The sequence below is a fragment of the Monocercomonoides exilis genome, assembly GCF_001643675.1.
Source record: "Monocercomonoides exilis strain PA203 chromosome Unknown scaffold10-1930038, whole genome shotgun sequence".
Lineage (NCBI taxonomy): Eukaryota > Preaxostyla > Oxymonadida > Polymastigidae > Monocercomonoides > Monocercomonoides exilis.
Window position 1 is genome coordinate 1647822 of NW_027150555.1, and position 12453 is coordinate 1660274.

Sequence of the window (12453 nt, forward strand, 5' to 3'; positions counted from 1 at the left end):
CGTAAACAATTTTGATCAAAATGCGAACCACAAGTTATCTTTTATTTGGACTTTTTTTATGTTTCGTCTTGCTGTTGGAGATTCAACAGGATTACTCAAGTGTTTGTTATTTATTTTGTTTTACTATAAAATATTTTTCAATTTTGTAATTTGATCTCCAAATTTGGACTGACATTTTTAAATTTTCTACTTTGCAATAGGCGTCGTTCCATCTTCTCCTACCGAAAATCATAAGTTCGGTTATCAATTGCAAAAATCTGTTATCTCTAACTTGGAACCGCTCACTTGTGGAAATAGAGTTTGCTTTAAAATTAGCCACATTTTTTTATATTTGATGCTATTTTCGATTCATCTTTGAATAAAATAAGATTTTATGCTCACGAGGTCAAACAATAGTTCAAATGTACGAACTTCCAGAGAGAAAAACAAAAAGTGAAAGACGTATGAAAGCGAGTACAGAGGAATCAGAAGTTTCTGGATATGGAGTTGGGGTATTTTCAAGAAAAGATGGAAGAATCACTTCTTTAACAGCTTTGCCGACTAAACTACTGAGAAAGTCATTGTCCTTTAGCGATGATTCATTGCCAGATTGTGCTTTTGGTGCAACAACTGAAGGGGTTTTGAGATTGTTTGAAATCAATCACACACACAAACTTTTAGATTACTATACTGGTGAAAAATTAAAGTTTCCAACTTACAACGAACCATTGCTTTCATTTATGACAGAACGTTTGATGAGTTCATTTATGAAAAAGTGAAAATGAAACTGAATTTCAATATATATATTCATTCTTTTTTTTAGCTCACATAAAAAGAGGAAGAGTGGATCTTGCATCTTTTTACAATTCCAGAGAACTTCGTGTGGTGACTGTCGGAAAGCGCACGTCGTTGAAAGTCTGGGATTTCAAGGAAGCCAACGGGAAGGACAAGTTGGAGCCTTCCAAAGGAACAATTCTGTTTGAGTCCAGGAATCTCCCGAACGACTCGTACAATCTGCGCAGAAACCTTCCGTTTTCTGATGTCCGCTACAAGCCGCGAGAGGCGAGCATCATCGGCGCAGTCACAGAAGCGCGGCAGTTCACTCTGTATGACACGAGGGTGGACAGGCGGCCGGTTGTGCTTATGACAAAGATTGGCAGAGCAGCGCTGACAAGCCTGACTTTTCCGGCGGATCACATTGAGCAGTGGATTTGGACAGCAGACGATGCAGAGAAGAGAAGGTGCTCGAAAATGACGAAGGCGAAGAGAAGGAAGGAGAGGAAGATGAAGAAAGAGGGAAAGAAAAAGATGGATGATGATGAAAAGAAAAAGGGTGGAGATGATGAAGACAGCGATGATGATTCCAATGAAGATGAAGATGAAAAGGAAGGTAAAATCGATGAAGACGAAGAAGAAGAAGCAGCGTCCTCCAGCGACAACTACCCTCTTTCACCGTACATCCACAACGAGCACCACGTCATGTTCAGCAATGCCGATGGTCACATCTACGTTGCTGACTTGAGACACACAAAGAAACCGGCTTATTCGCTTCCCTCTCCAAGTGCTTCTGTCACACAGATCATTGCGCACCCGACGCTTCCGCTGCTTGCTGCTGTGGGCTATTCAAGATACACTTATGTGTATGATCTGCGCAAGATGAAAGTGAGTCATAAGGTTTGTGTATTTTTCTATTATTTTGTGTGGATGTTATAAAAATTCATCTTTTTTGTTTATTTATTTATTTATTTCTAAATATGTTTGTATCTGACACAATAAACATCGTATTTTCTTTTCATTTGCTAAAAAATAAAGTTCTTTTTGGGGCAAAAGCAAACCAGTGTTGCCTTTTTGCCTTCTTCTTTGGATTTCCTTCCACAATTAGATTCAGATCCAATGAACGGGCGCTGGAAAAGCTCCAAGCAAATCCAAGAAGAGGAAATGAAGAAAAAGAAAGAAGAAGGAGGAAAGGGAAAAGAAGAGAAAAAAGAGGCAGATGAAGAAGAGGAAATGGCTCCAAAGAAGAGATATCGTTCTGAACACGACTTGGAAAAGGCAACGAAAAAAATGGGGATAAAAACACGCTCGTTGGACGAAGGGGAGCATGAAGAAGATGACAGTGAAGATTATGACAGTGGTGATAGTGATGATGATGATGATGATGATGATGATTCAGAAGGATCGGAAGGATCAGAAGGATCTGAGGGAATGTCAAGTGAAAGTTATGATAGTGGCGATGAAGATGATGAGAGCGATGGCGGATACAGCGATGAAGGAAGCTATTCAGAGGATGAAGGGAGCGAATCTGATGATGAATGAAGCTATTTGAAATGAAAATAAATGATTTTAATTGTATTTTTATTATTTATTTGTTTGTTTGTCACTTCACTTCATTTCACAAAAAAATTTTAAAGATATTTCATAAAAAATATTCAAACTTAAACATAATTATCAAACAGGAGTTCATTTTATTTGAGAAAAAAATATTGCGTTGTATTTGATCAGAAAAAAAAAAAAAAAAAAAAAAAAAAAAAAAAAAAAAAAAAAAAAAAAAAAAAGACTGCAAAAATACTTAATTGAAATAAATCACATTTATCTTAAGCAATTGTTTTGTTCTTTTTTAATTATTAATTATCGTAAAAGCGAGGTTAATTTATTTTATTCCTTCGGAACAAAGCACAATCTTATTTTTGAAATGAATAACAAACAAAAAAATAAAATAGTTCGTGAAATGAATTTACAAAAATAAAAAAGAGTAAATATTGATGTTTCAAAAGAGTTACAAGATTGAGATTAAAAAGAAAGGCAAAGCAAAGCAAAGCAAAGCAAAATGTTATCATTGAGCTTTATTTGCATCTGGCTGGTAAACATGCACACGATAAATACAAGTGTAGTTGGGATGCCCATGATTCGACAAGAACCTAAAGCGAACAGAGTCGCACTTCAACTTCGATGCTGCTTCTGATGTGAATGTCTGAAACCCTCCTTTTCTCGCATCGTAGATACCTCTAATGATTTCCTCCTCAAACACCCGTGTGATGCCTCTTTTGCCAAAGCTCTTCTTCTGCTGTTGTTGCAGCATCACTTCTTTGATATTCCCTCTGTCTTCTCCAACTCCACAGCTCCCCAGCCCTCTCGTGCTTTCGTGGCACAGACACGTTGCTGTGAAGTTTGCAGGAGCAGAACTCACATCAGATGCTGTTTGAGGGATGATATGCCCAATGGCGACGGATTGCACGTGAGAAGGCTGAGAAAGAGAAACTGTCAGCCCGCTCCTCTGCCCAGACAGCGCCAAGCAGCCACCGATGGAAAGTGGAGATGGCTAATGTTTAAAAAATATTTAAAAAAAAGTTTTAAAAAATTAAAATAATTTTGTATTTATTTCATTGGAATAGAAAATAAATGTCATACGCTTAATACTATATCAGGGATAAATCGGTTTTCGTTGTTGTTTTTCCTTGAAATAAAAGTGATTTCTTCATCTGCCTCGTTGCTTTGTTGATGAACATTCGCATTTGATGATGTTTGTGTTTTTTCTTTTTCTTCTTTTCCTTCTTCGTACAACTTCGAGTGGCTTTCCACAAACGCATGCCACGTAAGCGCTGCAAGATTGACTTTCTTTTCTCCTTCCGATGCAACTGCAAGTTGAGCGTGCACTTCCTTTGCGATTTCACTAACCTGTTGCTTTTCTGTCTCTGATAATGTTATTTCTTCGTCTTTAGTTTCATTCATCTTTCGAACTTGTTCATACAGTTCAGTAAAATTCTGCACAAGTGATTTAAACATCTCTTCTGTAACTTTCCCTTCTGGCTTTTGCCTTTTGAAAATACCTTTCAAATTCCAATTTCTTTTTATTTGTTCCATCTTTGGCTGTAATACTTGTGTTTGTAGCCATTCTTTGCTCTGATCTTTTCTCAACTCAGAAAACACCACAGGAAGAACGAAGAAAGAAGAAGCGAACGCGAAGATAGTAAAATAAAGAAGAATTTTCAAAAACATATTACGCGATGCACATCGAACAGCAGGGCCAACACAATACTTATTCAAGAAGAAATCTTTCTCTGGAGTATTATCTCTCCTAACCAATTCTTTCTGAAGATGTTGCAACTTACCTGCTGACTGTTTATCATTGCGGTGCCACAGATTTCGAAGCTTAGCAAAAAATCCTTGTGATTGTTTCTGCTTCCTTTCTCCTTTAGAATCTTCTTCAATATCTGGGACAGCATATATTGGTCTTGGTGACGCAGTTGGATCAGAATCATCTGGAGAATAAGAAACCGGACGAAGAGGAGAAAGATATGGCGAAACAGAAATTGAAGTTTCAACTTCTGGAGTATTTGTTGATGATCTACTTCTTGCAGATGAAAAAGTTTCAGTAATTGGATCAAAACTTGGTGAATTTTCTGATTTTGTTGGATGTTCAAGCGGATACTCATCTATCATTTGTTCCTCTAACTGTAAATTCACATTTTGATCAGAATTATGTTGCAATTCTCTCATTCGTGTCTTAACAATTTTATAAGACATTATAACAATATATTGAAAGCAAAAAAACAAACTGGTGTTTTAGCTTCTGTTATCATATTTCCGCGTTTTTGAACAGCTAATCTTGTATCTTTTGAGTGCTTTGGTCTGTAGCTATATTTATTTAAATGTTTGAAATGCAATTATTTGAAAATATACGTATAAAATGTTCAGAAAAACATGTAAAATGCAACATTGAAAAAACGCCTTTGGAAATATATTTAAACCTTTCTCTTGACTGTATTATTTCACCGTCTCCAGAAAACATAAAAAAATAATTGCACAGTTTTGGGTTTGATCAAAATAGTTCAAAGAAAAAACAACAGTTTTATTGAAAAAACGTCATAAAATATTATTGTGCGCTTTAAATAAAAAAGAATAATCAAAATGTGAATGAAGATAGAAATAAAATATGTTTATGAGTAATATTTGTGAAATGATTGAACTATCCGTCAAGTTCCTCTTGAGCTTGTTGCATTTGCTGAAGACGATCAATTTCCATTGAAAGTTCTTCGACACGTTTTTTCAACTCTTCATTTTCTGCAACAAGAGCATCCACATCAATTCCACTTGGTGTTGTGAGAAATCGTCGAATAAATCTTTTTTGAGAAAAAAAGAGTGCATAAAAATAAATATATTTAAAACAGCAAGCATAATCAATTGTCAAAAAATGAAAATTTTAATGTATGAAATCATACTCAATTGCATTTGCAGGTTTTTCTGGCTCTTCATACAACGCAATTAAAACTAGCAATCATAATGAAAAATGAATAAATCAAAACGAACGCATTTGCATCCGATAATATTGATAAAAATAGAAGTCGTACATCAATTTACAAAAATCTTTATGAGCAAACCTTTCGTTAGATTATCAATTACCCCAGATCGTTCAAGATACTTTCTAAACTCTTCCTTTTTGCTTTAAAAGTTAAATTTCACATATAATAGATTTTTAATTAGCAAAATAATAAATATTTTATTGCATTGACTTACCTGTCGGATGATGACATCAATATTTGATATTTTGACTTCGACAAATGGGTTCATTGATCAAAAATACTTTGAAAATGTGATCAATTCATTTTTATTTAAAAATATCAACTAAAATGAACTAACAATAAAAGAAATAAGTAAATTATTTTAACATTTATATTTCAATTTTAATTTTCCAACAATGAATGAAAATTTTAATTATTTTGTTAAGAAAAAGTTATTTTTCTTTCATTTGTTTCCAATACTGATGAAGTTGCTGTATGTTTTGAGCTGTCCTCACAAGCTGCTGCAACATATGGTACACCGTTGGAAGGAAGCATTCCAACCATTCTCAAGAAAATCCTTTACCACAACTTCAACGACGAGAAGGCTGCACTCGAAATCTTCCGTTGCCTCCGCAAGCTGATGCCCTTCAAGCGCGCCCGCATCTAAGCCGAGCAGCAGAAGCTGGCAGCGTATTTGAGTAGAGAGAGAGAGAGAGAGAGAGAGAGAAAGAGAAAGAGAGAGAGAGAGAGAGAGAGAAAGAGAGAAAGAGAGAAAGAGAGAAAGAGAGGAAAATTCAAAGCACACGGAAGGAAACCTGGCAATTGTGGAGTTGGTGTTTGTGGTGCGGGAAGGGATGTTGAGATGAGCGGAGTGGAGATGGTGGCGAAATATTGTCGCTCTTTCATATATATTTTTATTTAAATTGTGAATATTCTTTCAGAACAGATGTTTTCATTGGACAAATTATGCACAATTAACATGCTTGTTGGTGATTGAATGAATTCGACTGACTCGAGTCCGTATTTTGAAGCACTGGCATCGCCTTCATAGAAGTCTGTTGATGAATTTCAAGAAGCTCATATAACCATAGAAACATCATAATGATTAATGGTTCCATTAATTGATGTTAGGATTCGTAATAATATCGGTTATCCAACAATTACGTTTGGATCTCATTTTCTATGCATATTTTATTTCCTGTTGTAAAAAATAAACTTCCTCTTCCTGTCTCAATTATCTTAATTTTCACATTTTTCCTCAAACAAACATTGGAGCATCCACCTTTGCAATCCTTCTTGCCTCTCCTAATCGAATAGTGTTTTTGTGCTTGGGCCATTTTGGATGCAGAAGAAGACGAACCATGTTGATTATTCCTTTCTTTGCTCTTTTCTGCCTGTGAACTCGATATTTGCTTGTTTTATCAGACAACAGAGGAGGAAGATGACAGGAAGCATCATAACACAATGGCAATAGCATATCGCAAATCGGAGTAATACGCGAATGTACACAATGAAACTGCTCATTATCATTGAAGCCATCACAACACTCTGAAATTTCCTTCCATTGCTTTGAGAATGCTTTCGCTTTGCAGCTTTTCAAACTCTTTCTTATTGTCATTTCTTCTGTGTCAGCTACAATTGTTCTTTCGAATTTTGAATATGGCTCATTTAATTGTGCTTGCTGTAATACAAAGTTTGGTGTTGCATCAAAATTCTCTGTGTTTATAGGCCGGCTATTTGAAATAAAAGAATTTGAAGAAATTGCAAAGGAAGACGTGGTGGAATGAGCTAATAAAGCGTCATTTTTGAATGAAAATGGCTTTTCTTCAGCTTTTGCAGTAAATGACTTATTTAATGAATGCATTTGAGGATAATTATTGTCTTTCTGCATTGTTAAAGAATAAACGAATTTTCCCTCTAATTGACTAGACTTCTGTGAATTCTCTCTTTCTAACGGATAAAACCAAGATGTCATTTTGTTTCTGTCAGAAAATGAAGATGAAGATTGAATCATCCAATTTTCTGGTACTTCTGTAGGAGGATGTTTGTTTAATAATTGTGAGACACTTTCAGAATTTGTGTGAAGATGCGAAGGTGTGTCAAAAAATGAAGAGTCAGACGAAGAAAAATTACAAGCAAAATTCTTTTGCTGATCTGAAGAAGTTTGCAAACAAGGCTCAAACAAGGGAGGAGGTGTCAATGATAGTATTGAAGTTAATGAAGGACAGAATTCATTTTTATTGTCAATAGTCGATAGCTCAGCTTGCTCCAAACAAAAATCATTCTTTCTTTCTTCTTCTTCTTCATTTAATTCAAGCTTCGCTTCATTTATTTGCTTCTCACTGATCCATTTTTTCCTTTGCGCCTGTTTTTCTGTGCCAACTTGTATCAAAAACCGATCAAGTTCTGATATTTTTGTGAGTCTTTGGCGTTTTTCTTCTTTTTGCTCCCGTTTCTGAATCAGCTTTTTGATAGCCATTCGCTCTTTCTCTTTTGCTTCCCTTGCTTTCTTTCGTTCTTCTTTCTCCTTTGAATCCATTTCCTCTTCCAAATTCAATGCTTTCTTCTGATCCATCAGCTCTTCTACCATTTCTTCTGCTCCTTTTTCTGCTTCTTCTTCTGCTCCTGCTTCTGCTTCCTCTTCCATTTCTGACTTCCCTTCCATTTCAAGTTCCTTCAATCTGGTTTTCAGCTCCTCCAAAGTCATCAGACAAGTGGCATCGCCGTCGTAACGCAAACACTCTTCATCGTTTTCATTCGTTTGAGCAAGCTTCCTCTCTGCTTCTTCCCACATTTCTCTCTCTTCCTCATCAACCACCCAATCCTTAGCAACCCATTCGCCGAACAGTCTTTTGTGCTCTTTTGCTTCTCTAATTTGCCGGCGAACAACTTCTTTGCGATCTAATTCCTCTGCCCTTTTGAATTTGAAACCCCCAAAACTTCTAATTTTATTTGTAATCATACAATTTTCTTCTGTGTCTTCTTCAATGCATTCTTTTTTCTGTCCATGCAACTGATCAAAATTACCCTCAAGCCCTGTAAACTGGCCGCTTCTGCCCGCACTCGCTTTTCCGTAGTTTTCTGTCATTTTCAGCTGCCCTTGCACACTTTGCACATATTCCGTGTCTTCGCTCCTCCAACGCTCGAGAATTTCGTCTCTTCGAAAGGCCGCCACATTCGATTGCTTCGTTCCTTCCACTTCGTATTCCTGGTCGTGGCAAAACTGCTCTCTTTTAGTGGGATCCGGCTTCCATTTGAGGATGTTCTCTTCAAAGCAGTCTTCGCAGAAAGAAGAAGATAAAATATTGTCTGTGCTTTCGAATGCAGATCGTTGGGATGATGGCGATTTTACTGAAAGAGTACGTGATTGATGCACTTGCGTATAATCATCGTTCACTGCTAAATTCACAACACTCTGCGAATACAGCAAAGGGTCTGATGTCCTCAATTCCATATGAGCATCTTTGCTTTCTTTGGGGTGGTTATTCTTTAATTCTTCGAATGAAGCTCTTTCCATTTCTTTTATTTCTCTTAACTTCTTTCCCAAATCACTGATGAACTCATATTTTGTATAAAGGATCGTCTTTTCCTTCAACAATTGCTCGCTTTTATATGGAAGATCATCGTCTTTTTGCAAATTGTCTCCTTTTGTTTGATCGCATGAAAGACTCGCTTTTTCGAAATTTTCTTTATTATTTTCAAATAAAAGCAATTTTAATTCTTTTGCATCAAAAAAAGTGCAGATTTTCGATTCATTATTTTCGACTTTATTCAAAGATAAATCGGACATAGTTTTATTTTGGTCATCATAAGTGTTCGTTGAAAAAGATGATTGCTGAAATAATAAATTTGATTGTGCTCCTGCTGCTCGATACGGAACGTAAATAGAAAATGGTCTATCTCCGGATATGGAACAGATTTTGAATGGAACAGAAGATGAAAAAGATGGAATGGAAGAAGATACAAAATGTTGAGAGTCAAATGAAATGTCATGGCTCACAATTAATGATGCCATTCAACAATAAATTTCTTTATAATTATGCAATCTCAAATCTTTAAATATAATTAGATTATTTCGAAACAAAAATGAATAAGAATGTAATCAACAAAAACAGTTATTGTTATGGTTATATAGTTTGATTTTTAGTGATAGAAAGTGTTAATAATAGATTGTTTTTTTCATAACTTATAATAACACTGAGTTTTGGAATAGTTGTAACCATAATTGAATTAATAGTATGAAGAAATGATTAACTTGTTATGATTTTCAATTTTTAATTTTAAATAAATGTTTATTAATATTGAATTATTGTTTTGTTTATAAAATGTCCATCGTTTATGGTTTTATATCAATTTCTTAACAAAAAATGTTCGTTAAAATTTTTAGTTACGTGATTAAGATACTACAGGATATTTTTCATTTGCGCAAAACGAGCTTGTAGAAAATAATATGTATTTATCTATGGGCCCTGTTGAACTTGTATTTTCAGTTGCATTTACGAGCGTTCTTTACATGATTCTTTGCTTTCTTCAGCTATATATTTGGAGTTCATTGAATGATCTCGAGGGAGATATTGTTGTTCCTTCGGATGTTTGTCGCCAATTAAATCCGGCTTATATTACAACCTTGATTTTGCATTTGCTGGCAATGGTTGTGTCAATTGTTAGTAAGCGCTGGCTTTCATTAGTTATTTCGCTTCCTGTAGCAGCACTTAATGTTTATAAATTGTGGAAAAAATCCTTTTTCTTGAATGAAGAAACTGTTAGAAGAACGGCAACTTTACATGAACATACTGTTTACTGTGGGAAGAGATTGAAATATTATATAATCCTTTTTGCTTTGTCAGCGAGCACGTTTGATTTGTAACTTTCTGAATTATTGTGACAAATATTAATTGTTTGAAATTTTAGATTTGTTTTTGATCTTGTTCGTCATTTTACAACGAAAACATCTTGAAAGAATTACACTGAAATAGCTCATTTCGTAATAGTATGCTCTTGTTTGAATTAAATTGTTTTTACATTTATCTATATTTTTTTTTTCTTTTTTTTCATTAGAAGGAACGGATAAATGATACCTTTTCGAGACAGAAAAAATAAAAGATGATAAATCTTTCTGAGTTTCTTTTTTGAAAAATTTTTATGTTTAGTTTTATGTTTTAACGAAGCAAAATTTCTGATGATTGCATATTATCTTTTTACGATATTTTTTAAAAAAAAAAAAGATTGCAAAAAAATAAAAAGTCTTCATGATAAATGTATATTTTGGCAATATTTAAGAAAGGTGGGCAAAATTGATCTGACCCAGTATAATTATATTTTTAGGGTTAAAATTCAAAAATAATCTCAGTATTAATTGCTTGGTTTAGGTTGTAGGGTTAGCGTAACAGTTCTTGGGCTTAGGGTTTTGTTCCCGCTCTTCTTTTTAGGGTTTGCGCTCGAAAAAAGTGGTTTATTTTGTGATCAAATTTTAGGGTTAGGGTTTTATTATAAATATTTGTTTAAGAAAAGTATAGAAAAATAGAGCACTCTAGCCGATCGGCACCAGCGACTTGCTAACAAACTTGCAAGTTGGTGAGTCGAAGGTTCGAACCCGGAGGGGTGCTCTTTTTTGCCATTTTTTAAATAAAAATTTTTTGCCCACCTTTCTTAAATCATGCCTATATTTTTTGTAATTTTTCATTTTCGGTCAAAACAAACGGTTATAGAATGATAATTCTAATTTGTTAGAATTTAAGGACTTTCAATTTTCATTGGATGATGTTGTTTTTTCAGATATTTTCATCCATTGATTGAACGATTGTTCAGCTATCTGATTTGATTTATAAGATGAATTGCACAATTTTTGTGTTATTTTGAAATTTTTGTAAAATTTTGAAATTAGTATATGTTATTTTGAAATAACCCAATAATTTTGAAATTTTTTTTTATTTCACAATTCATCTATTAATATTCTTATATTACCTAAAATGAATGAAGTTTTTAAAATTTTTGCTCTTCAGTCAATCTTGATTATCGAAAGAAAATTGTAAAGAATATGTGTTAAACTGAAATATGAACTTTTTTTAATTTTTTTAAAAATTTTTTTTTTTTTTTTTTTTTTTTTTTTTTTTGAAAGCATTTTATCTTTTCGGAAAATGTATTTTAAATAGTGACCAATAATGAATTGCATTTTTTGCTAGAAAAATTTTTAAAATTTTGAAGAAATTGAGTATTTATCTGTCTGACATAATTTATTTGTTGTCCAAAACCACATTTAGTTGAGCACTTCATCAGCTTTCATATTTTTTGGTTATCAACGTTATTATTTAAAAATTTTTTTTGATTGCATTCCATTATAATTACACATAGGGCGAAATTTTTACATTTATGAAAAAAGACTCAAATTTGTTTCAATTTTTTTCTCCATCGAATCATAAAAAGTTCTACACTCCCACGCATTATAATTATGAAAATAATAAAAAATTGAGAAAAATGAAAGAAATCATTGAGTGGAACAAGATTCATAAAGCAAAAAATTTCTTCCCACATTTTCAGTTTTGAAAACAAACTCAGATTTGTGGAAATTACAGGTTAACACATGAAAAAGGTTTGACAAAAACCATTGTTTTTATTATTAAATTCCACAATTAATGATAGAAGTTTGACAGAATTGTAATATCCACTGATGAAGATATTTCATTATTCGTAATGATTTGATAGAAACGCAGTGAGACAGGTTTGCTCCGAGATAATGAGTATTTATAAATAATGGGTGGTTTGAGTGAAAAACTTCGCCCTATCCCAAATGACGTGGAAAAAAGGGCGAGATAAAAATTCGAAACAATAACATTAAAAATTAACAATAATAGAATAATGCATTGTCCGCTTCACTTCACCACCCACTTCGCCTTTTCGCCTTGGTCACGAAGGCCAGATGGCAGGGGGTATACCCCTCGGAGCTCTCTCCTGCAGGTCGTGCACGGGTCCGGTGAGGCGAAAGCTCGACTGGAGCAGAAAGAAAAACCACTCTCGCTTTCGCGAGGCGTGGAAAAGAAAACTGCGTGTACTTTGCTCTGCCTCCCGCTCTTCTGTAGCATCAGCAGAGCAATCCTAATCATCACACGTTGCAGATTAAAGGTTCAATTCTTCTCTGTCAGAACACTGGTAATATTGGAAAGAGCAGGATTATTCTTGAAGTTATTGGTTCATTTAC

At 34.2% G+C, this 12453-nt stretch overlaps 5 protein-coding genes across 5 annotated transcripts; 2 read left to right on the forward strand and 3 right to left on the reverse strand.

The window, feature by feature from the left end:
- The first annotated feature begins 31 nt into the window (after positions 1 to 31).
- MONOS_12470 (uncharacterized protein) lies at positions 32 to 2475 on the forward strand. The gene is made up of 5 exons (XM_067865094.1): positions 32 to 101; positions 201 to 298; positions 369 to 729; positions 803 to 1653; positions 1792 to 2475. The coding sequence occupies exons 1-5, from the start codon at positions 59 to 61 to the stop codon at positions 2293 to 2295; spliced, it is 1857 nt and encodes a 618-aa protein (XP_067732172.1). The 5' UTR covers positions 32 to 58; the 3' UTR covers positions 2296 to 2475.
- Positions 2476 to 2628: 153 nt separating this feature from the next.
- On the reverse strand, positions 2629 to 4819 carry MONOS_12471 (putative SUN domain-containing protein 1/2). Its single transcript, XM_067865095.1, has 3 exons — positions 4536 to 4819; positions 3388 to 4482; positions 2629 to 3298 (listed from the first exon to the last, which is right to left on the reverse strand). The coding sequence occupies exons 1-3, from the start codon at positions 4557 to 4559 to the stop codon at positions 2813 to 2815; spliced, it is 1605 nt and encodes a 534-aa protein (XP_067732173.1). The 5' UTR covers positions 4560 to 4819; the 3' UTR covers positions 2629 to 2812.
- Positions 4820 to 4826: 7 nt separating this feature from the next.
- MONOS_12472 (putative C-Myc-binding protein) lies at positions 4827 to 5538 on the reverse strand. The gene is made up of 4 exons (XM_067865096.1): positions 5494 to 5538; positions 5358 to 5419; positions 5199 to 5247; positions 4827 to 5099 (listed from the first exon to the last, which is right to left on the reverse strand). Exons 1-4 carry the CDS (start codon positions 5508 to 5510, stop codon positions 4946 to 4948), a joined length of 282 nt encoding a protein of 93 aa, XP_067732174.1. The 5' UTR covers positions 5511 to 5538; the 3' UTR covers positions 4827 to 4945.
- Positions 5539 to 6516: 978 nt separating this feature from the next.
- MONOS_12473 (uncharacterized protein) lies at positions 6517 to 8775 on the reverse strand (the record flags this gene model as incomplete). The annotated part of the gene is made up of 2 exons (XM_067865097.1): positions 6517 to 6991; positions 7442 to 8775. 2 exons carry the CDS (start codon positions 8773 to 8775, stop codon positions 6517 to 6519), a joined length of 1809 nt encoding a protein of 602 aa, XP_067732175.1.
- Positions 8776 to 9650: 875 nt separating this feature from the next.
- Positions 9651 to 10441, forward strand: MONOS_12474 (putative Cornichon protein). The gene is made up of 3 exons (XM_067865098.1): positions 9651 to 10112; positions 10170 to 10248; positions 10317 to 10441. The coding sequence occupies exons 1-2, from the start codon at positions 9709 to 9711 to the stop codon at positions 10213 to 10215; spliced, it is 450 nt and encodes a 149-aa protein (XP_067732176.1). The 5' UTR covers positions 9651 to 9708; the 3' UTR covers positions 10216 to 10248; positions 10317 to 10441.
- Positions 10442 to 12453: the final 2012 nt, after the last annotated feature.

Bases quoted from the DNA above. Each gene is read 5' to 3' on its own strand.
- MONOS_12470 (XM_067865094.1), top strand. From the start codon at position 59: ATGTTTCGTCTTGCTGTTGGAGATTCAACAGGATTACTCAAGT. The intron at 299-368 runs GTTTGCTTTAAA...GAATAAAATAAG, and splicing joins CGCTCACTTGTGGAAATAGA to ATTTTATGCTCACGAGGTCA. The intron at 730-802 runs GTTTGATGAGTT...TCTTTTTTTTAG, and splicing joins GCTTTCATTTATGACAGAAC to CTCACATAAAAAGAGGAAGA.
- MONOS_12471 (XM_067865095.1), bottom strand. From the start codon at position 4,559: ATGATAACAGAAGCTAAAACACCA. The intron at 4,483-4,535 runs GTTTGTTTTTTT...AAAATTGTTAAG, and splicing joins TAACAGAAGCTAAAACACCA to ACACGAATGAGAGAATTGCA. The intron at 3,299-3,387 runs GTATGACATTTA...TTTAAACATTAG, and splicing joins TCCCTGATATAGTATTAAGC to CCATCTCCACTTTCCATCGG.
- MONOS_12472 (XM_067865096.1), bottom strand. The intron at 5,248-5,357 runs GTTTGCTCATAA...TATGATTGCTAG, and splicing joins AATTGATAATCTAACGAAAG to TTTTAATTGCGTTGTATGAA. The intron at 5,100-5,198 runs GTATGATTTCAT...TTCTCAAAAAAG, and splicing joins AAACCTGCAAATGCAATTGA to ATTTATTCGACGATTTCTCA.
- MONOS_12474 (XM_067865098.1), top strand. From the start codon at position 9,709: ATGTATTTATCTATGGGCCCTGTTGAACTTGTATTTTCAGTTGCATTT. The intron at 10,113-10,169 runs GTTTGATTTGTA...TTGAAATTTTAG, and splicing joins TTTGCTTTGTCAGCGAGCAC to ATTTGTTTTTGATCTTGTTC.